The following is a 25,765-nucleotide window of genomic DNA, read 5'->3' as shown; positions in this document are numbered from 1 at the left end:
AACTTTGCTTATGTAAAGCATCACCTCAGGGCGCCTTTAGACGTTCTAAAGATCCTGTCGGACCCCTAACTAAATAGGAATCCCCAGAGGGTGGGGCTCAGGGATCACTATTCCGTAAGGCTGCCCAGAAGATTCCGACGTGCAGCTAAGCGCAAGAACCACAGACTGGGAGCCGAGGCGTGGGGGTCAAGGTGGCGCGGCCTTCCGCGAAGCGTGATAACGGAGACAAGCTCCGAGGATTCCTCGCCTCCACGCCGCTCCCTGGCCATAATGTGTGGGGCCTTTAATCAACGATGGCGGGGATAGGCCTGTCCTGAGGGCAGCAACACGCCCGGCGCTGCCGATCCAGTGGGAAACTCCGCAGAGACAGGCTCCCGGCCAATGAGCGAGGCTGCAGGCGCCCGGAGCCCACCCCGCTCCGCAGAGAGCCCTCGCCCCCAGTCAGCAAGGCCCCGCCTCCGGGCTGGAAGGCCCCGCCCCTGGGCGGCTGCCCCCGCGAGAGTGCGGTCGTGAAGGGCGAGGTCTGCTCCCGCGCTCGCGCTCGCCTTACTCTCGACTTCCCTCCGCCAGCTGTCTCGCGTGGCCCGGGTCTCTGGTCGCGCGCGCGGCCTCAGGGCAAGATGAGGCAGGCGGCGCTGCGGTAAGTAGCAGGGGTCCGGCGTGGCCCTTTCGGGAGGGTCGCCGGCGCCCGCCCTCCGCGCTGCTAGCGGGTCCGGGCGCTAGGAACCGGCCGCCGGCTGGCGAGACTGATGCAGTGGTTTGGGGGGGAAGAAAGTGGGGCCGGATGAGAAGGGCGCCCGCCTTCCGCTACGACGCCTGGACGCGTGCCCTCTGCCCCCGAGTGAAGCACCGCGACCCCCACTTCTGGAGCGGAGTTTGATATTAAAAGCGAAGCGGCACTTTGAGGGAGGAAGTTGGGTGTTCCCTGAAATTCCTTTCTCTTTGCTCATCACGGGTGTGGTTTGGGGGTAGCCGCTTGTGAGAGAGCTGGCGTTTAGCACTCCACCTTACTTCACAGCTCTTTGCCCTCCTTGGGAGAGCACTTTTAGGGTTAAGTGCTTGACCCACTTGGACTCCGGGTTAAGTGTATTGTAATGGTGGGGAGAGATTGCGGGGCACCTCTTGGGCTGCTGGGACCTCAGTCAGGACTGTGCGCCTAGGTGCCAGAGTCCAGCTCCAGCAGGTCCAGGGATTCCCGAAGGATGAATGGCGTGGGCGAAAAAGTGAAAATAGAACAAAACTAAAATAAAAAACAAAAATAAAAATAGACACAGACAATCGCAGTGTGTTGAACTGGCCGATTTATTGTAGCAAACATGGCATTATATATGCGAGTGATTTCCTTGTAACATACGTCGTGTATGTTTTTTAACATTACCTAATTTTGAAAATGTTCCTATGTGTCATCAACCTTTAAGAAAGAACATGGCGATTTTCCCCTAAATTTCCCGCATACCCTTTGATTATTGATTAATTTCTTACATTATTCCATTATGCATCTGCATTTGTCTATAATTATCTATAGTCTATAAAGCATTTGCTTTGCCATTCTCATGAAAGGCCCTCCATTTCTCAACACCTCAAGTGGAACAGTTACAGGGACATGACCTCCTAACCACATGAGACCGAGGCAAGGTGCACCACCTTGGTCCAAGGTGCCAGGAAGGGGCCAAAAACGCCTTAGAAACCCTTGCCTCACACATTCTCAGATGGTGCACCTAGGAATTAATTAACCATTCTGTAGCTTAACCGACTAGGTTCAGTCATCATCTGGAATGCCTCCGGGGGGCCAGGTGGGCCTACGGGTTGAAGTCACTTGTGCCCAGAGATACACTCCTTAGTTGCCGGAGTGAGGCTTTCAAATCCATATGTCTCTCCTTTGCTGGCCGCCTTTGCTGGCAAAGGCACGAGGCTATCCTTCCTGTAAGTAGAGGAGTCTCCATGGGGGATGGCAAGGGCTAAACGTAAGGCCGCACAATTTCTGGCGGAACCTTATTTTCTTTCCTAATGGTTTTTTCCCCAGAGGGCCTGTCGAGGGCCATTCCCCAGCAGACACTACCCCAGGTAGTTTTAAGGCCGAATTACCTAAAAGTGGGAGGACAAGAAGCTTCGCTGTCGGTGGGCCGCCTTGCAGTCACCAATCCGTCCACAGCCCGGGCCCTGCCACTCAGGCTGGGTAGCTCGGCTTCCAGCACCTAGGACTTTTGGTGCTGATTTGAACTTTACCTTGAATGAGCAGCAAGGCCCTGTAAGGTGAGGTGGGGGGTTTATTAGGCTACTTGGACAAGGAGGATGCCTTTTTCTGTGTGTCACCTCCCAGCTTGCCCAGTTAAGGCCTCGGGACTTAGACTCTAGGACAAGTCTGGCTCTCCCTCAGACCTTTTCAGCTGAGCACTCCAGCTGTCTCCAGCTTCTTTCTGCCTGGCTGGGCCCCCAGGGGCCTCACCCCTGTTCCAGCTTCTGGAATCATGCTACGGGTGCGCCATCTCTCCTTGTGTGCCCATACTGGTTCTGAATGACTGATCTCCGTCATTTGTCTTAGGGGTCCTGGATCTCCCTCACTATTCCTGTGGATCTTGCTATCAGTTGAAAAAGGTTCTCTGTCTCTCTCTTGTGTATAGCACTTAAAAATAAAAGCTTTATTAGCACTGTTTAGACAGAGTGAAAGTCATTATGGGAAGGGCCACAGTTGACTTTAGCTTACATTGGACATGATGTGAAGGGCCTTCTACAAAGCTCCATGATCTTGCCATGTGCCTTTTCCCAGGAAAACTTTCTTGATCTCCTCTCCCCCAGTTTGGAAGTCTTTTTCTTTGCACTAATAACTCTTATAAACCTGCTTTCCTTTCTTGTGAGTCCTGTTGAACCTTAAGCAGGTACTCTGTTAGTTGTTTAATGAGGCAAAGAGTTCATAAATGAATACAGACTGTTCAAGATGATTAGGTTATTTGACTAGTGTGCAGTCTTTGTAGCTTATTTTTCCAGACTCAGGAAAGAGTCACTGAATTCGTTTAGTTTCTAAATTGAGGCATTTCCCCGGGGTGGAGGGCCTATGAATGGCGTTGCCTGCTACGGTACTGGAAACTCTTCCCAGACACCTACCCTAAGCTTGGGACCCAGAACAGAGCTAAGACCCTTCTTTTCACACCTTAGGTGACTTCTGTGACTTCTTAGGCAAGCCATGAAGAGATTGGGCTTTTTGGTCTCCTTTCATTGGAAAGTTTTAATCATGGAGTCCTACGGCCTGAGTGTCCCAAAGCCTCTTGACGGTTTCTTCTAAAGGCCTAGGGATTTTGCTGTAAAACTCCCTAGGTCTTATCAGGGAATAAGCCAGTAACCCTGTGGTACTGAGGTGTTGGGTAGTGATTAAACCATTCTTCCTCTCCCTCCACCTCAGCGCTGTATATGTAAAAGGGAAGTAGCCTGAGATTGTGAAAAGAGCAGCTTGCCTGCAGATGTGTTCGTGTGTGCATGTGTGAATGTGAACTTCTTTATCCTTATGACAGTCCCTTAGGATAGGTACTATAATTACCCCGTTTTACAGATGAAGAAAGTTTTGGCGGGGAGGGGGGGGTGGGCGGCATAGTGGAGTTAGTCCTCACTTGTCCCGGCATGAGGTAGTAAGAATTTACTAATAACTCGAACTAGAATGAGTAATAGTACCTGGAGTTCTTGACCTTGTCAGTGCCTTGCCTTCTTCAGCTGTGCATTCAGATTACTTTGTCAATTTCTGATATTATATATGTGTTATCCATGATATGATGGTGGTTAGGAGTCAACACTTAAGAAATAGTGAACCAAAACCAACTTAAACAACTTGTGTTGGCAGACTAGGTTAGGTGCATTTGGGTAAATCGTTTTTATTTTGTTTGGGGATTAGGAAATTTCTGCCCACAATAAATACTCTGAGTCTGGAAAGGGTTAATTCTCTTTTCAAAGTTTATTAACTTATAATTGGATTTAGCTTATTTATTGAGGAAATATGGTGTGATAATAAAGAACAAAATAAATGTTCATAATTAATTTACTCAGCTGTTTACCAAATTGATTCAGGGCTTCTGAAGCTAATAAAAAAGCAAGAATAAATCCATTAAACCTGGTTGATATCTTTTATTTATTTTGTAGATTGTTAGCTAGTTGGTCTCTTCTCTCATGAAATGTTTACATTTATGGAGTAGCCTCATATGCAAATATACAGACCCTGGAGAAACAAGTACAGATCCTTACAAGAAAGTGTATACTGAGGGTGTGGAATGGTTAATTGTTTTGGGAGGAGGCGCTGGTTTTGGGGGTTGCCCGAACGCCATAGAACCTACTCTAGTGTTTTTTATCTTGTTTTGTAGGCTTTGTACCACCTTGGGCAAGGGGCTGCGTGCTCCTGGCAGAGGACTCACTCAAGGATCCGAGAATCCCGAGAAACAGAAAGTCCTCCACATGCATGAAGGCAAGCATGGGTGTTTGTGTTTTAGGTCCACGTGGTGAAAAACCCTGTCTTATTTGGGAGGCATACAGATAAGTACTTTAGGGCGAATGAGACCTACTAAACGTAGATTTTTCCATAAACTTCTCATTTATAAGATGGTCAGAATAACTTTGGGTAGAGACCACATTCAGAATTTGAGCTTTGGTTCCTAGGAGCCTGGGAGACAGCTCTTTTAATTAAATGGCTTCCACTTTCTGTGTGTTGGTACTGAAGGGGAAAGCAGAGAAAAAAAGAGACCTGTTGCATAAGAGATGGACCCTTCAGTTGCAGCAACTAAATGCTCCTGATCTATAGTTTTGTTAGAGGGACAGTTAATCCATGCTCAGTTGAAGTTAATTTCAATTTCTAGTCTGATATGCAAACTATGGCTGTCTCTATCAGTTTAGGAGTATTCATTATGAACAAAATTGTGGCTTCTTCAAAAGGTACAAATTATATATATACGTACACATGTATATACATACGCATATACATATATAATTAAAATTTCTTTAAAAATTTTTTATGTTTATTTATTTTTGACAGAGAGAGAGAGAGGGGCAGGCAGAGCATGAGTGGGGAGGGGCTGAGAGAGAGGGAGACACAGAATCTGAAGCAGGCTCAAGGCTCTGTGCTGTTAGCACAGAGCCTGTTGTGGAGCTCCAATTCACGAACCATGAAATCATGACCTGAGCCGAAGCCGGATACTTTAGCCGACTGAGCCACCCAAGTGTCCCAAATATTTAATTAAAATTTCTACTTCTTGGCCCTCACTACCCCCTTTATTCATATGCTGACTAAACTAGTAATAATCATTATATGTCAGTGAGCATCGGTAGTCTGTGTACTACTTGGCATACTTCCTGTCCATTCTTTTATTCAAGGAACTCAGGAGGGAAAAAAGTCAGAAATAAGACACATTTACTAGTGGCTACAGGCATACCTTGGAGATATTGCAGGTTTGGTTCCAGACCCCTGCAATAAAGTGAATACAGTGAGTGAAATCAATTTTTTTGTTTCCCTGTGCATTTAAAAGTTAGGCTTACACTACACCGTAGTCTATTAAATGTGCAATAGGACTATGTCTAAAAACACAGTGTACGTATCAAAACAGTTTAAATAGTACCACCAAAGCTCACTGATCACGGATCACCTTAACAAATATAATAATAACGAAAGAGTTTGAAATATTGTAAGAATTACCAAAATGTGACACAGAGACATGAAGTGAGCAAATGCTGTTGGAAAAATGGCGGTGATGCAGTGTGGCCACAACCTTCCAAGTTGTACAAAACATACTTTCGTGGAGCACAGTGAATACAATAAAATGAGGTATGCCCATATATTCTGCAGTTCTCTCTGATTTAGTTGTAATTAGAGTTTGTACCAAATTTATGGTGTGTAACAATTATTTGATAGAAAAATCAACTATTTTTCCGTTAAAGTTTAAGTGCATGTTATCTAACCATATTTGGTTTTGATCACTTAGCCTTTGAAGGACCAAGTATTGCTACGGTTAATTTCCCATAACTGGAATATATACTTTTTTTTTTTTTAATTTTTTTTTTCAACGTTTTTTTTTTTTTTTTATTTATTTTTGGGACAGAGAGAGAGACAGAGCATGAACGGGGGAGGGGAAGAGAGAGAGGGAGACACAGAATCGGAAACAGGCTCCAGGCTCTGAGCGTCAGCCCAGAGCCTGACGCGGGGCTCGAACTCACGGACCGCGAGATTGTGACCTGGCTGAAGTCGGACGCTTAACCGACTGCGCCACCCAGGCGCCCCTGGAATATATACTTTTAAGTCCTATATAAATGCTAGGAAAAAAACATATGACATCAACATGTGAAATCCTATAGACTTATTTTTTAGTCTTGAATTTCTACTGCTTATCTAATTTATTTTCCTTTTATCCATATAGCATGTTCACCTATACATGTGAATCACGGTGTGTGTGGTAATTAGTATCGACTTTTTCTTTAAGTGCTTAAGCTTCTTTGCATTAATTCATTCTTGCACTTTTTGGGCATTAACTAACATTAAATTACATTCTTTGCTTTTCCTTGATTTACATCTTTGCTTCACTTTTGTGGCTTAAACTTTTCTAACAATTAGGATAGTATAAATATATGAAAGATCAGTTAGAATGAGACTCCTCTTTGAGTATCACTGTCAGTCCCTGCACTAATCCATCTGCTGTACCAACTGCCTATAAGAAGCTAGGTGAGGATTTTGGTCATAATATCTCCATCATAAAGGGTCTCCTACTGACACTGATACTACCCCACCCGATGAATAATTGGAGTTACCCTGTTTTGTTTGTGTATGTAAATCCCAGTGATTGGCACAGAGTATTCTTTTTCTCACTAAGGAGACAGTTAGTTGTTTCACGTTTTTGGGAAGCACAGGCTTGATCCCTTCCTTGAGCTGTTTTTTGTGGCATTAAATGGAAATTAATGGATCTTTAAAGCTTTTGAGTGCATGGGTCGCTTTTTATAGTTCTTCAACTCATATCCATAATCCAATTCTAGTATTTTTGTTTCCTGGAATGAACTCTTTATTTTTGTTTCAGTTCGTGATAAGTTGCGGGAGATAGTAGGAGTCTCCACAAACTGGAGGTAAGCACGCTTGTGCTCATTCATCCTTTCACCTTTAAAGTGGTATGCCATCGGGGCGCCTGGGTGGCGCAGTCGGTTAAGCGTCCGACTTCAGCCAGGTCACGATCTCGCGGTCCGTGAGTTCGAGCCCCGCGTCGGGCTCTGGGCTGATGGCTCAGAGCCTGGAGCCTGTTTCCGATTCTGTGTCTCCCTCTCTCTCTGCCCCTCCCCCCGTTCATGCTCTGTTCTCTCTGTCCCAAAAATAAATAAACGTTGAAAAAAAAAAAAAAATAAAGTGGTATGCCAGGCTGTATTTAGGCTCAGCTGATGGTCTCATTGTAGGGGTGGAGGGAGCCCTGTGTTTGGAAATGGGTTGAGAGGGTTTTTTTTACTTGGGGAGAAGACCAACATTCCAACATACTCATCATTTGATGCATTCTTGTCATAAAATAAAGTCATTTACCTGTACTCTACATTTTTCAAAGTGCATTCAAGTATATTACCTCAATGGTTCTCTACAAAACTTGTGACATGCTTACGGCATATGTTCCTATCCCTTTTTTACATATGATGAAACTGAAACTCAGAGAGAGAATGAATGAATTAAGGATCAGGGTTTGGGAATTAAAACTCAGGTTTCTTGGTTTTTCTATTTGATGCAGCCTGGCTCCTTTATTACTTCTTGTCACTTCACAGTTAACCGGATCTCTCAGTATTTCCCTGCTGTGAAATAGGATAATATCCCCCTTGGTGCACAGAATTTTGAGACTAAAATGAGATAAAAAGAAAAAGCAATCACTAGACATACAATAATCTATTGTTGGTATAGAAATTATCTAATGACTTCTTTTTTAGCTATTTATATGAAAAATTTCAATGTTTTGAAAAGTAGAAAAGATGAATACCTCTGTCCCTACTATCTTGATTGGTACTTACATTTTTCCAGATTTGCCAATATGCATATGTTGGCTGAATTGTAATTCACTTATTCATATAAGTGAATTATAGGTATCATGACACTTCATACATCTCCAATAAATAAATATGTTCTCTTGTGTAACAAAGTCAGCAATCGTGTGTATCTCCAACAAACAAGATATTCTCTTACTTGATGAAATATACAGTAATTCCCTCATAGTATATTACTCATCCGTACAGAATTTCTCAACTGTTCCCAAAATGTCTTTTATAGCTTAAAAAAATATCAAGATCCAATAAAGAATTGTATATTGTGTTAGTGGTTATGACTCTTTGGTTGCTCCTAGTCTAGAATAGTAGACAATTATTCTCCCTCCTGTTTTTTGTGTATGAGCTTGACTTTAAAGTTTTTTTTAAAAAAATGTTTATTTATTTAGTTAGTTTTTTGAGAGAGAGAGGGAGAGAAAGATGGACACACATGGAATGTGAGCAGGGGAGAAGCAGAGAGAGTAGGATACACAGAATCTGAAGCAGGCTCTAGGCTCTGAGCTGTCCACACAGAGACCACTGTGGGGCTTGAAGCTACAAACTGCAAGCCAAAGTCAGGTGCTTAACCGACTGAGCCACCCAGGCGTCTCTATGAGCTTGACTTTAAAGAGACCAAGCCATTTGTTGTGTAGAACGTTCCATGTTCAGGATTTCCCTGGTGCTGTTTAACTTGTTTCTTTATCTCTTATACTTTTGGTAGGCTAAACCTTTCTGGCGATACTACTTCATAAGTGAAGCTTATCTTAATTAATGACATTGTCAGCATTTTAGTTTCCTATCCCCTTGGCGCTCTGTCTCTTCTTTTCCACTTTAATCATTTCTTTGTCTTCCCTTCCCATCTCCTTTTCATGTACTTTTCCTCTTTACCTTTTGCTTTGCCTTTCATACTTCGTTTAGATATAGTTCATTTTTCTTCCTCTGTCTCTGTTTCCTGAAATCGAAGGCAGAGATAGAGATAAACATAGACATAGACATAGAGAAAGAGAGAGAGAGAGTGAGTTGGGGGCACAGAGAATGTGAGAATTGTCAAGGTGAGAAATGGGGATATGGGATTCAGTGGCCACTTTGTTCTTTAGCCCATATATGTATTTGTGCCCATCCCTCTATTTTTAATTTTGATTTGAAATATTCTATTTTTTGAATGCACCTTTTGATAAGGGTGAATATGTGGTTTGTTTAAGTATATTTATATCACTTACAAGTATGTATTACCTTTTTTATCTATAAGCCCAAGACATTTTAACAGAAAGTTTTTAATTTCACTGAGTGCCAAGTGGGGATGGAGGGAAGGAAGAGAAGGTGAGCAGGTCCAGACCTTTTTCCTTCTTTGATAGGGTCTGACCAGCCTGAATGTCAATGGCATGTGGGATCGCACTGCCCCCTGTGTTTCATGTAGTTTGCCTCCTTTCTTCTCAGAGACCATGTGAAAGCAATGGAGGAAAGAAAATTACTTCAGAGTTTTTTGGCTCAGTCACAGAAAGGACTGCCACCCAGGAGAATGAAAGACAGTTATATCGAGGTTCTCTTGCCTTTGGGTAGTCAGCCTGAATTACGAGAGAAATACTTGACTGTTCAAAACACCATCAGGTAAAAGGGCACTCTTTTTATTTATGTCATTTATTTGTTTTTATTTCTTTTGTTACTAAAACTTTGAGATGTAATTTACACACCATACTGTCCACCTATGTAAAGTGTGCAGTTGTGTGGTTTTAGTATATTTGCAGAGTCGTGCGGCCCTCGCCGCAATTTTAGAACCTTTCATCCACCCGAACTGTGTTATTCATTTTTTAAGGGGTGATCATCATGATTTTCATTTAATCACAGTTTTCTTTGTTTCACAGATTTGGCAGGATTCTTGAGGATCTTGACAGCCTAGGAGGTACTGGTATTATTTTAGTATTTCTAAATAGATAGTTATAGCTATATATTGAATCATTTGGCTGGAAAGGGCCTTTTTAATTCTTTAACTTGCCCAGATGAGGACATTCTAAAAGAGCAGTAAAAGAAGGGCAACTATTGCCTCTGAATTGTCATAATTTTTTTCCTGAAAATGTAGATTCCTGCTCAACAGTTATAATCCCAGTAGTCCTTCTTTCTAATAACTTTTCAAAAAGTCTTAAGTTTTTGGAAAAGTTGTTTGTACAGTACAAAGAATTCTTTTTCTTTGAATCATGTGAGAGAACAGTATTTCCTACAAACCAGGATATTCTCCTACCTAACCACAATACAACTGTCAACATTGGGAAGTTAACCCTGATACATTAGACTGTTTGATTCTTGGACGCAACTCAGCCTTCACCAGTGGTCCTTTGTAGCAGAAGGGATCCATTTCTTTTCTTTTTTTTTTTAAATGTTTATTTATTTTTGAGAGAGAGACAAACACAAAGAGTGTGAGCAGGGGAGGGGCAGAGAGAGAGGGAGACACAGAATCTGAAGCAGGCTCCAGGCTCTGAGCTGTCAGCACAGAGCTCGACATGGGGCTCGAACCCACGAGCTGTGAGATCATGACGTGAGCCGAAGTCGGACACCCAACTGACTGAGCCACCCAGGCGCCCCAGAAGGGATCCATTTCTTAATCACATGTTGCATTTAATTGTTGTGTCAGGAATAGCTCCTCAGTATTTCTCTGACTTTCATGACCTTAATACTGTTGAAGGTTATAGGCCAGTTCTTTTGTACAATTTCTTTCAATTTGGATTTATTTTATGCTTCCCCAAGATGGGATTTGAGACATGCACCTTTGGCAGGAACATCACAGAAGGGATGATGTGTTCTTATTGCATCTCATCAACTGGTGCATAATTCTCATTTGTCCCATTACTGGGATGTTAACTTTGGTTCTCTGATGAAGGCAGTGTATGTCGGGGTTCTTCACTGTAAAGTTACTCTTTGCGCCTTTGTAATTAATAAGTACCTGGTTGGCAGGTAATTTCAGATCTTATAAACATTCCATTCCTTCTCAGACTTCCAGTGTATTATTTTAAAATCAGTATGGACTCAAGGATTCCTATTTTATTGAATGGATTGTAATATGTCGCTGTCATCTCTTGTGGTGCTCAAATTGTGCCGGGACTGTCCCAGTCCCTTCAAGCTGACTTCTGTGTTTTTTTTAATGTGTCCCCATCATTATTTGAGCACTTCTTTACTTTCTGGCACAATAAGACCTCCTAGGCTCATTTGTACTTTCCCTGCCTCAGTCCTGGAATCAGCCAAATCTCCAAGGAGCTCTGGTTGTTTTTGATGGGGAATGGTAATTAGAAACCAAGATAGGGGTACTGGGAGTGGTCACTGCTGCTGGGGTGTCACTGCTCCCATGTTCTTTCAGTGGACAAGCTGGAGAATATTTGCACATGCACATAAATTTATATCTATGTTTGTCTATTTATCCATCTCTGAAGACCATGGGCTCACACTGGCAGTTGCAATTCTGGATCAGCACCACAGTTTCATTCATTTCCCCCTTTTCATATTTGTAATTCCTCTTTCCAGCTGGCTCCATTATTCTAAATCTATTTACTTATTTGGTAAGGTCCCCCTGTATGTAGCTCATTTCTTATCTCTGCCACCCCTAGCCTCTCATGGATGCTCCCCTCACCTCACTGGGATTCATACCAGGTCCTGTTCTGCTGGGTCACCCTCCTCATTGTGCTCAAGCTGCAACATGCTGGGCCATCGCTTTTGTTGCCATCTCTCTTTATGTCCTCCGGCCCTGTTTGGGCTTTAGCACCTTACTCTGGGCTACCTTGCTTGCTCTCACTAATGACTTTTGGACTGAACTGTTGGGAATGGTTTTAAAGAAAGGGTCTAATGACTTCTACAATATAGAAATGAGTCCATTGTTAGGCTTATACCTAGCTGCATGTTTCTTCAGATTAAATAAATTCGGTTAAACATTCTTATTGGCGTTTTAACAAAAACTACACACACACGTGCGCGCATGCACACACACACACACACACACTCTCTTGACTTTGGTTTACTTAGGTGTCCCTAAATACACAAACTCCCTTGGCATTAACCTGTTTTTTCCTCATTGCCTCCTGTTGATGGCCATTCTTTTCACCTCTCCACTTGATTCTGTTCCTTCAAGTTCTTTAAAGAACTTGCCCTATCACCTAATCTTTCTCTCTCATATCGCAAGCCGTTTCTCAGCTTCACATTCCCTCACCTTCTAAACATATTCACGGCTCTTCCATCTTATAATGGAAAGTAGGTAAAATCTCCTTCCCTTAGAACACTGTCAAACTATCTTTCTCTTTCACTTCAGAGCTAACTTTATGGAAAGAGTTGGAAAAAGTCATTTGCTCTTACTGCCTCTGTATCTTGACTTCCTGTTTATTTCTCATTCTCACACTTGCTGGCTTCTGTTCCTCAGAGCCATTGAACTGCTCTTGCCAAGCTCTCCATTTTCCCCCTTATTTTGTGATCTAATGGGTGCTTTTCAAGGTTTACCTGACCCTATTGTGGTTCCTGATAAATATTGTTGAGCTCATCCTTGGGCTTTGTGACACTTCTACCTCTCTGGCTGTTCCTTTCCTATCTCCCTTGTAGGTTCCTCTTTTCCTAGTGATCTTTTGAATGTTGGTTATCCCCAGGGTTTTGTCTTCTCCCCTTTTTTTTTTGCTTATCTGTACACTCCCAGAGCTTCACTTGTTATCAGTATGTGGAATACTTAGGAACCTACATTTCCTGCCCTGCTTTTCTGAGTTCCAGATCACTTTGCCCTCTCACCTACTGGACATCTCCATTTGGATATGCCCTAGGCTTCTCATATTTAACATGTTGAAAATAGTCCATTTTATTCTTCCTCTATTCTCTTTTACAGTGAATGGTGTACCATCTTCAGTCAGGCAAGCTAGAGACCTGAGATTATTAACATATTGAAGAGATTATTAAAATATTCTCTTCTTTTCCATTGATACTGACATAGGCCAGCCACATATGATTTATTCTATGGGTACCACAGAGGCTTTAAGTGGACTTTCTTGCCTTTAGCCTCTCGTTCCCCCAGTGCATCTGTTAGGAGGTGCATGGATGGAAGGATTTTTTTGTCACTTAACAAATATTTATTGGGTGCAGACCCATGTCCTGAGGGCTGAAGATACAAATTTGAATGAATCATGGGGGAAGCAGGGAGGCCACTAAACACGGGAGTATAATACAACTTTAAATGCACAGAAGCATGCTTAGCTTATTAAAATATGGCAAGTATACAGATAGTCTCAAGGTGGTGTAGGAGTCAAAGGTGTTAGGAGGAAGAAGGAATAGCTCTAAGTGAAATGGTTGCTTCATGATAAGGAGTCAGAGGGAAAATAGATAGTTGAGTCCTTGTGATTTGTTTCTCTTTTATGAAGATGTTTGATGCTGTTGGACTCATGTGCTGGGTTCTTTTTCTAATTGAGGCAGTGTGTCTCTGTGGAGTGGTGATGGGCCACCTGCTGGGCTTGGGCTTTAGACTTCGGCTTCTTGACCAAATCTAAAATTGAGTGGGTAGTCAGATTAGAAGATCCCCAAATCTCTTCAATTTGTAGAAGTCTTTGGGCCTAGGATAAGGCTGCTAGTGGGATATGGGGGGTTGGGTCTTCAAAACAAGATAAGACTTTTTATGGATTCAGGGATTCAGTTGTAAATGTTGAGCAATAGTCTTGCTTTTCCTTTCTTTGGTTCTCTTCTTTTTTCTTACAGTTCTCATTTGCTACATGCACACCAAGATTCATTCAGCTAAGGCGTCTCCTCTGTCTATAGTTACAGCCCTGGTGGACAAGATTGGTAAGCAATATTATTTTCTATGGATACTTAGAATTCTTAGTAATCACAAGAGATTATTGAAATTAGAGGAAATATTTTTGTTTTATGGAAAAATTTTTATGTATATATGCGTATGAAAATGTCTCATGGTATATACTAAAATACATATTTATTAAAAGGATCTTTGAGTGGAAGGGTTTTGCATAATTGCAGTTTTATTTTTTTTAGTTTTAAAAATGTTTGTTTATTTATTTATTTTCACGATGTTTATTTATTTATTTTTGAGAGGGAGAGTGCAAGTGGGGAAAGGGCAGAGAGAGGGGGAGACAGAGGATCCAAAGCAGACCTTGTGCCATCAGTAGAGAGCCCAGGGTGGGACCTGAACCCACCAACTGCAAGACCATGAACTGAGCTGAAGTCAGATGCTTAACCGAGTGAGCTACTCAGGCGCCCCTCCAGTTTTAGTTTTTATATTCTTTGCATTGTCTACATTTTTCAAAAAGGTATACAGTTCTCTTTTGTATGTCAAAAACGTTCTTTTTAATTTTGAAGACTAAAAAAAAAGAAAAAAGGAAAAGTGGTGGAATTTGCCAGAATATAAAATGAAATTTTCCTTTTGTAATACGGAAAATTTGGGGTGTGGTTTGAACTCAGATTGACTTTCTGTTTCGCAGATATGTGTAAGACGAGCTTAAGTCCAGAACAGGACATCAAGTTCAGTGGCCATGTCAGCTGGGTTGGGAAGACATCCATGGAAGTGAAGATGCAAATGTTTCAGGTATGTATTCGTCTAAAGGTTGCTGGCTTGTTCCAATACAACCAGCTAGTCCCAGTGAAAGAAAAGCATATTTACCTATGCTTTTTACCTATGCTATACCTATGACAGGTATATAGCTCACCAGTTCTAGAAAAAGAATTGAAAATTCATGTCATGCAGATGGTGGGTTATTAACGTGTTCTTCCTGGACAAAGACTGACACTTTGTTTGGTGTCTCGGTTCATTGTTTATTACTTTCAAATCATATATGGCTACATGTCAAGGTGCTTATTTCTGGTTTTGCCCCAGAGAATTTCACAAAAGTCTAAGTTACATCAGGCACGAATGGTACTTACTGGTCACTGTGTTAGTTTCCTTGGGCTGCTGGAACAAAGTACCACAAACTGGGTGGCTAAAAATAACAAATTAATTATCTCACAGTTTGGCAGCCAGAAGTCCAGAATCAAGGCTTCAGCATGACCATGCTCCCTCTACAGTTTGTAGGGGGAGAATCCTTCTTTGCTTCTTCCTGTCTTCTCATGGTTTGGTGGCAGTCCTTGGTATTCCTTGGCTTGCAGCTTGAACGCTTTGATCTCGGCTTCCATTGCCACGTGCTCTTTCGCCCTTGGGTGTCTGTGTCTTTGCGTCTCTCTTCCTCTTCTTCTTTTTTATTAAATAATCTCTGTGCCCAGCGTGGGACTGAGACTCATGACCCCAAGATCGAGAGTTGCATGCCCTACCTACTGAGCCAGCCAGGTGCCCCTCTTCTCTTCTTATAAGGACATCAGTAATATGGGATTAAGGGCCCACCCTACTGCAATATGACCTCATCTTAACTGATTATATCTGAAACGGCCCTATTTCTAAGTAAAGGTATGTTTGGAGGTACCAAGGGGTAGGACTTCATATATTTTCGGAGGACGCAAGTCAACCCATAACAGTCACTTAGACTAAAGGTAGCAGTTAGGAACAGCCCCACTAAGGAGCAGAACTCTGAGTAGCTGTTATAAAGAAATGAAGAAATTTGACAAGAAACAAATACCTCATAGAGGATAATAGCACAGAAATCAGATAATTCAGAGTATGTCCCACGTTTCATTGTGAAAATTTATTTAAGAATGACTCATTCTGGGTGCACCTGGGTGGCTCGGGTAAGCTGCCAGCTTTGGTTCAGATCATGATCTTGTGGTTGAGTTTGAGCTCTGCCTTGGGCTCCGTGCTGACAGTGCAGAGCCTGCGTGGAATTCTCTCTTTCTCTCTCTGTCTCTCTCTCTCAAAAAAAAAAAAAAAAAAAGAATGACTCATTCTGGTGAGCACAGCATAACGTATAAACTTGTTGAATCACTGTGTTGTACACCTGAAACTAATGTGACATTGTCAACTATGCTCAAATAAAAAAAATAAGGAAAAAAAAAGAATGACTTCTTCAGTTACGCCAGAGTATTTAGTAGGCTCATTATTCAGATAGACTTTTTCTCTTCTGGAATTATGAAGTACTTCACCTTTTGGAAAAAGTGTAAAGCTTGTTCTGCAGTAACTAAAGTTTTTGTCAAAATAGTTAAGTAGTTTTTTATTTGGGGCTCTCTGTAAGCAGTTGGATTCTTTAAGTTCCATGTTGTCATAGCTGACAGTAATACTGTTGTTAGAACAAAACACAGTAAGCATGATGGGGATGCTGCTATGATTAGTCCACACTGTTTTTTTTTTTAAGTTTATTTGTTTTGAGGGACGGAGAGGGGCAGAGAGGAGGAGGAGGAAGAGGAGGAGGAAGAGGAGGAGGAAGAGGAGGCGGAGGGAGATGGAGGGAGGGAGAGAGAGAATGAGAATGAATATCTCAAGCAGGCTCCATGCCCAGTAAGGAGCACAACTCGGGGCTTGATGCAACCACCCTGGGATCATGACCTGAGCCGAAGTCAAGAGTCGGACATTTAACCGACTGGGTTGCCCAGGCGGCCCTTGTCTGCATTTTTTAATCTTCATGGTTGATTCCTAGACTGCTCAGATTCCTGCCATAGGAATCAAGGTAATTTGAATCTGGGCCAAATAGGTTGAAAAGAGTTACAGGAGTTATTGTGGGGAGACGGCCAATGAAAATCACTGTCAGACAAGTACAAACTTCTGTTTTAAGTTTGTATTTCTCATTGACCATTTTGACTAGTAACTCAAGACTTGAGTGATCCTTTCTATTCCAGATAGGAAGCTTGACGGTAGGTGCTTTGCCTCTGGTTTAGGTACATGTAGGTTCAAATTCCAACTCTGCTGCTTATTAGCCATGTGAATGTGGGTAAATTACTTACCTTCTCTGAGTTTGCATTTTCTCAAGTGTAACGTGGAAACAGTAATAGTACTATGTTTTATTGTGTGGTAAGCATGAAATGAAAAAACAACCTAACCATAGGAATTAGTTGGTACATTGCCTGTCACACAGTAACCACTAATCAAATGTTGACAATAATGTTCATTTATTATCATTACTATGGAGGTGGTCCCAAATATTTTCTGGGCTTGACCTTCAGACTCATCTTTCTGCACGCCTGTTTTATCTCTCCTCCTACACGTGCTCTTGCTACCTTAAATCAGGTGTGTGACAAACTGAGTACCTCAGCTTCCTTCCCAATCCTGATCCTCCTCCATTTCCCCCTTTGCTGCCCTGGGTCCAAACCTTTGTCATATCTTTAATTTCGTCCTTTCCTATACAGCCTTTTGCCAAGTCTTGCAAATTCATCACCCATAGCAACCCACCAGAGAGTTCTTTCTTCCCTTTCCTCTCGGCCTCTGTGTTTCATTCAAGGCCTCACTGCCTCCTTTGTGAGTACCTTAACTGTCTTTTAATAGTCTACCTGCCTCTAGTCTTTGCTCTCTCTGTTAATTGTACAGATTTTTATGAGTTAGATCTTATAAAGGCAATCTTAAATCACATTGCTTTCCTTCTCCAAACCCTTCAGTGACCATTATCTGTGGATTAAAGTCTGAACTCTTTTGACTAGTTAGGATCTAAGGTGCTCCACAAACTAGCTCCCACCTGCCTTTACAACTGTAGTCCCTCTGACTTATTCCTATACCTTCTTAGAGCTTGCTGCTGGACATTTTGAGCATTCAAAGAATAGGGAGTTACTCATTTTTGCATTCTTTTTTTAATGTTTGTTTATTTTTGAGAGACAGAGAGAGAGAGAGTGAGCGAGGGGGAGGGACAGAAAGAGAGGGAGGCCAGAATCTGAAGCAGGCTCCAGGCTCTGAGCTGTCAGCACAGAGCCCGATGTGGGGCTCAAAAGCACAAACTGAGAGTTCATGACCTGCCCTGAAGTTGGATGCTTAACCGACTGAGCCACCCAGGGGCCCCTCAATTTTGCATTCTTGATGCTTGACACTAGTAGGTGTTCATTATAATAAACCATAATGTAAACAGTGAGTGAGTAGGATGAGTATCATTGCTTATTCTTTTTTCTTGCCTGAAATCCTCATGTTCTGGCTCCACACATTCGTATTCTACCTCTGCTTCCAGGCCACCTTATGCTCAATCCTTCCCTGATCCTTCCAGCTCATAGCGCCTGTTCCTTCCCCATGACTTCTGATTCTTTCTCCTGGTACCTGCTCTTCTCCTCCGCAGAGCAGCATATGAACACATCTTTTCTCTTCGACTACACCGTAGGCTCCTTGACATAAGCAGCATCTGGGTGTGAGTCACCTAGCCCACTTCCTCGTGTCCATTCATTTAACATTCACTTAGCAGTTTATCGAATGCGTGTTCTGTGCTCAGTGTATAGCAGTGAGCTAAACAACGTTTCATTCTCTTACAGTTTACATTCTAGTAGTGCTTGATAATTTTCTGCCTCAACTCATATACATCATCAATCATTGATTATCTTCTATTTGCCAGTCTTTGTGCTAAGTGCTAGGCATACAAATGTGAGTAAAAATGGTCTTTGTCCTCAAGGAAAGTGTGCTGCAATTGGTGATTATGATATACAGATGGTCCCTGACTTAGGGTGGTTTGACTTCTTATTTTTTGGCTTTATGATGGTGTGAAAGAGTGTTCAGTAGAAAGTGTACTTTAAAGTTTGAATTTTGATCTTTTTCTGGGCTGGTGATATGTGGTGCTGGGCAGTGGCAGTGAGTTGCAGTTCCTGGTCAGCCACGCCATCAGGAGGGTAGAGGACTGACGCACTTGCAACCCGCCTGTCCCCATATGGCTTTTCTGTTTTATACTCTCTGAACGGTATTAAATAAGTTCCCTGACATATTCAACACATTGTTATTAACGAGGCTTTATGTTAGATGCTTTTGCCCAATTGCAGGCTAATATAAGTGTTCTGAGCGTGTTTAAGGTAGGCTAGGTAAGCTGTGATGTTCTGTAGTTTATGTATATTAAATGCATTCTTGACTTAAGATATTTTCAATTTATGATGGATTTGTGGGGATGTGACCTCGCTGTAAGTCGAGGAGGATCTGTAGTATATTAAGTATCATGCAGCTTTTCTCAACAGAGGCACTACTGGCATTGGATGTAGGAAAAATTCTTAGTTATGCAGGACAGTCCCCCGCACTGTGAGGTGTTTAGCTCCTTGGTTACCCCTGCCCGGCTAGTGATGTCCCTCAAGCTGTGTGACAACCAAAACCAGTTCTGCACATTTCCAAGTGTTCCCCGTGGGAGTAGTATCCATCTCTGTTACATTGAGTACCACTTTCAGGGAGGACTTTGTTTCCACTCTGGTGGCAAACCAAGGAAGGGATGATGACCTTTGCCTGGGGAGGGGGCAGGGGTGGGGAGAAGTGTCTTGAGGAAGGTGGCTGTGAGGAAGGCCCAGGCTCAGGCATGGATGGGAGGAGTTCAACAGCACGGTACATTCCAGACCTCCAAGTTGTCAGGTGTGCTTAGGGAAAGGTTGCAGGTGTGAGGGGCGTGTTTGGTGAGCAGAGAGGAATCTGGACTCTGTCGTGGAGAGCTTTATATATATTGCCAGCAAGCTTAGAGCAGATGTGGGAAGAAGGTTGAGGGGGAAGGTGATGTGGGCCTGAACAGACAGCAGCGAGGAGGACTAGTGAGGAGGTTTGTTGAAGAGTGAGCCTAGTATGCCCTCAGCTTATGATAGGACTTTATGATATAACTTCCCTGGAAGTACGGATTCCTAGAGGATGAAGAAATACCTCAAAGCCTCAAAGGCTTGTACATTGTAACTATTTCACTCATTACGTGGAATGACCAGTGATCCTTACCCCTTCTTGGGAGCCCCCTACGCTCAGCTAAGGGGGCACAAACGTGTGCTGGTAGCTGGCATACTGAAGTTACCTGAATATTCTAATGTCCATGAGAGCGGTGGGCACTTCACCTGGCTTTGTGTGCCATTGTGAGGACAGGTAGGCCTCAAGAAAGCCAGAACTTTGCATAATGCAGGACAGTTAAGTGACGGTGATGCAGAGGGTCCCTCTGTGACCCTTGCCCTTGAGTCTCAGTCACGCACACTTCCAAAGCCCGTAGGTCATGTCCATCCCAGCCCTTCTTGCATGGTGTACTGTTTGAATTTTGGGATGTCTTTCTCCTTTTCCAAGACCACAGCCTTCTTGGTCTTGCTCCATTCCCACCCAGAGCTTAGTTCTGTGTCTGGCAACTCAGCAGATGGTGGTTAATGATGCACTTTTCTTTTTCTTTTCTTTTCTTTTTTTTTAATTTTTAAATGTTTATTTATTTTTGAGACAGAGGGAGACAGAACATGAGTTGGGGAGGGGCATAGAGAGAGGGAGACACAGAATCTGAAACAGGCTCCGGGCTCTGAGCTGTCAGCACAGAGCCCGATGCGGGGCTCGAACCCACGAACCGTGAGATCATGACCCGAGCTGAAGTCGGACGCTTAACCTGCTGAGCCACCCAGGTGCCCCAGCACTTTTCTTTTTCTAATTGCAGCCCTTTCCAAAGCATGCGTGACATCTATTAGAATTGTCATAGGTCCTCTTGTTAAATGTATTTCTTATGTCTGTATTTTCTTTCCACTGTTCTTTAGTTACACGGCAATGAATTTTGTCCTGTTTTGGATGCAACCTTTGTAATGGTGGCTCGTGATTCTGAAAATCAAGGGTAATTGCTGTTTTTTCCTAATTCTTTATTTTGGAAGACTTCAAAGAAACACAAAACTGGAGAGAAGACTATAATGAAATTTCCATATACTCATCACCTAGACTTAGAAGTTTTAACACTTTTGCCGTATTTGCTTCATCTCTTTATTAAAAGTGTATTATTTTCTTTATTATGTTTTATTTTTTTAAATGTTTATTTTTTTTTGAGAGAGAGAGAGAGAGAGCGAGAGACAGAGTGAGCAGGGGAGGGGCAGAGAGAGAGGGAGACACAGAATGTGAAGCAGGCTCCAGGCTCCGAACTGTCAGCACAGAGCCTGATGCGGGGCTTAAACTCACAGACCGTGAGATCATGACCTGAGCCAAAGTCGGACACTTAACTGACTGAGCCCCCCCCCCCCCACCAGGCGCCCCAATGAATTCATGGATTTTAATAGTAAATGTATTTCAGTAAATTGCAGCCATTGTTCTTGATGCTCAGAGCGTACTGTGTTTGGGCAGTGGGAGCTCCTTTAAGCCGGCTCCTGGAGTAAACTTGTTTCACATTTCCGCACCAGTCTTCCTGTTCTCTGGTACGGTGGGATAGCTTGGGCTCACTTTACACATTTTCTTCCTCAGGCCCAGAATCAGCCATTTCTCTGAGGAGTCTTGGGGTTCCTCTTAGTGAGTACTGGTATTTAGAGACCAGAATCTGGGCATTAGAACTATATTTTCTACTCATTTGTCATTATTTCTAAGCCTTTTCAGTGGACAGAGTTAGGATGTATATTAAAAAGCAACAAATATCGGACCTTGTGAGTTAATGTACCATCAATTCCAAGTCAGATTGAACTTTACAGATTTTAACTTATTTGGCTTCATACTTTTTTCCCCTTAAGTTGAATTCTTGGTTCCTAACAGCAGTCACCCGGAAGGCATTCGAACGGGGGGAAAAAACTGTTGAACTGTGGGGGGTGGGTGCTGGGCTGGGAGGAAATAGTACAGGATTGCTATTGGTATAGGACAGAGTCTGGGGGCCTGTGGGAATCTAATTTGTATTAGAAACTTGAGGTAGGGGTCCTCATTGAGAAATCTTTGCTGCCTCATGAAAAACTGCCTTGGAAGAGTGAGTTAAGGTCAAACAGATGTGAATGTAGAATGCTACTCTTCACTTTCCCACTGGGCTGGGCAGGCCTGCGGGTCCTAGGGGCTGGCCCTGGGTGGGGGACTCCTTTCCGGCCCTGTGGAATTATTTAAAATTTCTCTCCCATTGTTTCCATTGTTGTTTCATCAAATCTTTGGATTCTACCACAGTGAAAGCACCCCCCCCCTTTATCTGTTTTCTCTTTTGAGAAATTTGCCACCTTCAGAAAAGTAGAATGATGCAGTGAGCACCCAGAGAGCCCTCACCTTCAATTCACCATTTGATATTTTGTCTTACCCTCTCTCTATAAATACACACATGTACACACTCTTTCCCTGAATCATTTGAAAGTAAGTTTGAGACTACTTCACCCCTGGATAGTCCAGCATCTGTCTCCTAATGATAAGGTTATTCTGTTACACAGCCTCGATGCCTTTATTATATCCAAGAAATTTAAGTGAGACAGTTATATTATCTAATATACAATCCATATTCAAACTTTGCCATTTTTCCCTAAAATATCTTTTATAGCTCTTTCCCCTGGGTCAGGATCTGATTGAAGATCATGTATGGCATGTAGTTATTATGTTGTTTTTTTTTTAAAGCGTCCCCCTGCCATTTTCTATCTCTGAAGACGTTGACATTTTTGGAAGGGTCCAGGCCAGTTGTCCTGTAGAATATTCTACAGCGTATTTTTGACTGTTTCCTCATTATGACAATCAGGGGAAACTTTTTGGTGAGAGGCAGTGTTCTTTTTATAATGGGAACTTTCTAGTATACAGCTTACTCTGTAACTAGAGGGCTCCTTACTTGTTCCTGGGTTATTATATGAAACAGTGAGTAAGCATTACCTAAAACAAACAGCAGAGACTTGGAAACCAGTGGGTAAGTTTTTCACCTTCTACCTTTCCTGGGGAAAACTGTATTTATAAGCCTCTTAAACTGTATTCTTTTCTTTTCTTCTCTTTAGGCCGGCATTTGTAAATCCACTCATCCTTGAAAGCCCAGAGGAAGAAGAACTCTTTAGACAAGGAGAATGTATATTAATTTGTTTATAATAAGATACAGTTCTGCAAAGCACACTAGCTGTACTGCAGAAGAGGTTATTTAAGAGCATGTATATGGACTGTTCATACCAGTCAAGTAGTCTTACTCATGCTGAGAATTTATTGAAATTAAAAATACCTTATTTTTGGTTCCAGAATCCATAGTTTAACAGTTTTCCTGATTAGACAATATTTGTTAAGTGCAAAAATTTGTTTTCTCATTTTTAGTAAAATGGGAAATGTATCTTAGTGAAATAACTGCTGGTCAGGGCTCTGGCTCAGGATGGTCTTTTTAAAAACTTTTTTAAATGTTTATTTTATTTTAGAGAGAGAGAGGCAGAGAGAGAGGGAGACAGAGGATCTGAAGTGGGCTCCACACTGACAGCGCAGAGCCCAATGGGGGACTCAAACTCATGGACCCTGAGATCACGACCTGAGCTGAAGTTGGACGTTTAACCAGCCGAGCCACTCAGGCGCCCTGGATGGTCTAAGTGTGGTCTTTAAGTGGTCTCACACTGAACCAGTGTAATTTCTGTGTGAAAGCAGGGAGTCGCTGGACACTTTATGTAGCCTCAGCAGCCTTCTTTGGGATATATGTACAATTTCCAGTGGGCTTTTTGAAGTCAGGAGATACTGCCTTTGTAGGATCCGAGGCAGCCAAGGTCAGGAACCGCAGTGCTGCAGTGGGACCTTCCTGATCGTAGCTCCTTGTCGTCCTGTGTTCTAGTGAACAAGGGGAGAAGGGTTGCCTTCAGCTCCACGTCATTACTGAAAATGGCTCCCAGTGCCGAGGAGAGGACAACCATACATGAGATGTTTCTTAGCACGCTCGATCCAAAGTAAGTTAGGATAGTGAGATTCCAGGTTGGGAAAGCATTTAAACCTTGGCCTTCTCCAGAGCCATGTGGGCCTCAACATTTTGGGAGTTGTTTGCATATATTTTACCTTTCATCAGTAAAAGCATGGCATTAAGAGGGTTTCCTGAATCTCCTTTTGTACAGGACTATAAGTTTTCAAAGTCGAGTTTTACCCCCTCATGCTGTGTGGATGGAGGATTCAAAACTGAAGAGCTTGGAAATTTGCCACCCTCAGGTATTGTAAGCCATGAAAAATCTTCTAAAGAGGATAACTTGCTTTGGTGATTCTCATCTAAAATTTGATCCGCCTTCAAACTGACCTCTGTTCTGTGGCATTGTTAATTCCTTTGTTCTGTATATGAGGGTGGTCATGAGCTTGTATTTGTTAATAATTATTTTATGCCCTATAGGAGCGGAACATTTTCAATCGGATCTTTGGTGGTTTCCTTATGAGGAAAGCGTATGAACTTGGATGGGCTACTGCTTGTAACTTTGGGTGAGTTTGGCAGTGTGGCGCCAGTAAAAGTATTCAACTTCTGAGAGACAGTTTGCAGTACCCCGTTGAAATTTTAGGCCAGTCTGGATGTGTTGGGGTATGTGCTTTGTTTTTCAATCAATTTCACACTGATACCACCTCCACTTGGTCTTTATTTTCAAAGGCTGTTGCTCTGACTTTGTCAGTTAGTGCATTAAAGACCTACTGAGAAAAGGTGATGACAATGCAGAAAGGAAAAGATAGAGTGGTGATCTTGTCACATTGGCATCCCTTACCATTTCTCACCGGTATGATTATTTGCCCCTTCCCTAGGTTTATTCTCTTATCATTCACATTTTGCTTCAGCTGATTGTTAGGGGAGAAATAGACATCATCTGAATTTTGTGGTTGACCCAAATTCTGCCTTTGTCTGTTAGTGGTTCCCGACCGTTTGTAGTAGCAGTGGATGATATCATGTTTCAGAAACCCGTTGAGGTTGGATCACTGCTGTTTCTTTCTTCGCAGGTAGGTGTGCGATGAGGGATGAAATAAATTTTTTATCACTTGGGCCCAGAAGAGGTTTTTTTTTTTTTTTTTAATTCTAAAGCCACGGTTTCTCTTATGACTGGCTTTTCTCCCCTTCCTAATGCACTTGACTAACTATCAGGTCTAAATCTCTTAGGTTTGCTTTACTCGGGACAATTACATTCAAGTCAGAGTGCACAGTGAGGTGGCCTCTCTTGCGAATAAAGAGCATATGACCACCAATGTCTTCCATTTCACGTTCATGTCAGAAAAAGAAGTGCCCTTGGTTTTCCCCAGAACCTACGGAGGTAAGCAGCAATGTCTGTCCTTAGTGAATGGAAGAACGTATAAAGAAATTTTTCTTCTTTTAAATTGTTGTAGGAAGCATAGAGATGCCTCTTAGCTCCAAGAACGTATCTCTAGGAGATAGCGCTTTCGAGGGTCTGCAGCCCTGACGGCCAGGATGCCTCATGGCCTGCAGGCTGCCGTTGCTGCTCTGCCTGACCTGGCTACCGTCTGAAGGGTCAGTCCAGCTGTAAGTGGCCACTGGTGGTCAGAGACTGGTGCAGCCACAGGAAAGGGGCACGAGTCGAGGCTCACCCCTCAGGATCCTTGCACACCCCCAGCCCGACAGGGCCTGCCTAGAGCTATTTTTGCACGCTCCTTGTTGCCCTCGTGTTCCCAAGTAGCCTAGCTGTCCGTACAATGATTTTGTAAGGTGCCATGGGCTTCTCCATGGTTCTCTCTTTTGTGTTTTTCAGAGTCCATGTTGTATTTAGATGGGCAGCGGCATTTCAACTCCATGAGTGTACCGGCGAACTTGAGAAAGGACTACCTTGTGGAGCCCTAGGAAAACCATGCTTGTTTAAGAGCAGCCCTCCACGGTGGCATAGTGCCCGGTGAAAGCCCGATCAAGTGTTTTGGTTTCAGTCTTTATTCTCATCCTCTGTTGAGAAGAAGAATGTATTCAACCTTTAGGATGATCAGCAAAGCAGAACAAGAGAGTGGCTGGGTGGGGCGGAGGAAGAGGGAGTTATTAAACAATAAACACTCTCAAGACAATTTAAATTAGAAACCTACCATGTCACCTCCTGTGTGGTAAAGAAATGAGGGCAGAATGCCTTTATATGCAGTTGGAAACGT

At 42.8% G+C, this 25,765-nt stretch overlaps 1 protein-coding gene across 3 annotated transcripts; it reads left to right on the top strand.

The window, feature by feature from the left end:
* ACOT9 (acyl-CoA thioesterase 9) lies at positions 1–25,701 on the top strand. 3 transcript variants are annotated; one of them, XM_045472902.1, is made up of 17 exons: positions 512–640; positions 2,024–2,253; positions 4,344–4,444; positions 6,384–6,410; positions 7,035–7,080; positions 9,442–9,612; positions 9,867–9,904; positions 13,711–13,794; positions 14,448–14,551; positions 20,527–20,600; positions 22,690–22,757; positions 23,493–23,604; positions 23,767–23,857; positions 24,033–24,118; positions 24,535–24,622; positions 24,780–24,930; positions 25,384–25,701. In XM_045472902.1, exons 3-17 carry the CDS (start codon positions 4,435–4,437, stop codon positions 25,470–25,472), a joined length of 1,239 nt encoding a protein of 412 aa, XP_045328858.1. In that variant the 5' UTR covers positions 512–640; positions 2,024–2,253; positions 4,344–4,434; the 3' UTR covers positions 25,473–25,701. The 3 variants fall into 3 exon arrangements, with proteins under 3 accessions (XP_045328856.1, XP_045328857.1, XP_045328858.1); XM_045472900.1 differs by lacking the exon at positions 2,024–2,253 and having other exon boundaries at positions 1–640; XM_045472901.1 differs by lacking the exons at positions 2,024–2,253; positions 6,384–6,410 and having other exon boundaries at positions 485–640.
* Positions 25,702–25,765: the final 64 nt, after the last annotated feature.

The sequence above is a fragment of the Leopardus geoffroyi genome, chromosome X (assembly GCF_018350155.1).
Source record: "Leopardus geoffroyi isolate Oge1 chromosome X, O.geoffroyi_Oge1_pat1.0, whole genome shotgun sequence".
Lineage (NCBI taxonomy): Eukaryota > Metazoa > Chordata > Mammalia > Carnivora > Felidae > Leopardus > Leopardus geoffroyi.
This window is presented reverse-complemented; position numbering and strand designations above follow the sequence as displayed.

Excerpts from the sequence above, each read along its gene's own strand:
- ACOT9 (XM_045472900.1), top strand. The coding sequence starts at position 621 with ATGAGGCAGGCGGCGCTGCG. Across the intron at positions 9,613-9,866 it reads ACTGTTCAAAACACCATCAG|ATTTGGCAGGATTCTTGAGG; the intron begins GTAAAAGGGCAC and ends TTTGTTTCACAG. Across the intron at positions 22,758-23,492 it reads ACTCTTTAGACAAGGAGAAT|TGAACAAGGGGAGAAGGGTT; the intron begins GTATATTAATTT and ends CCTGTGTTCTAG.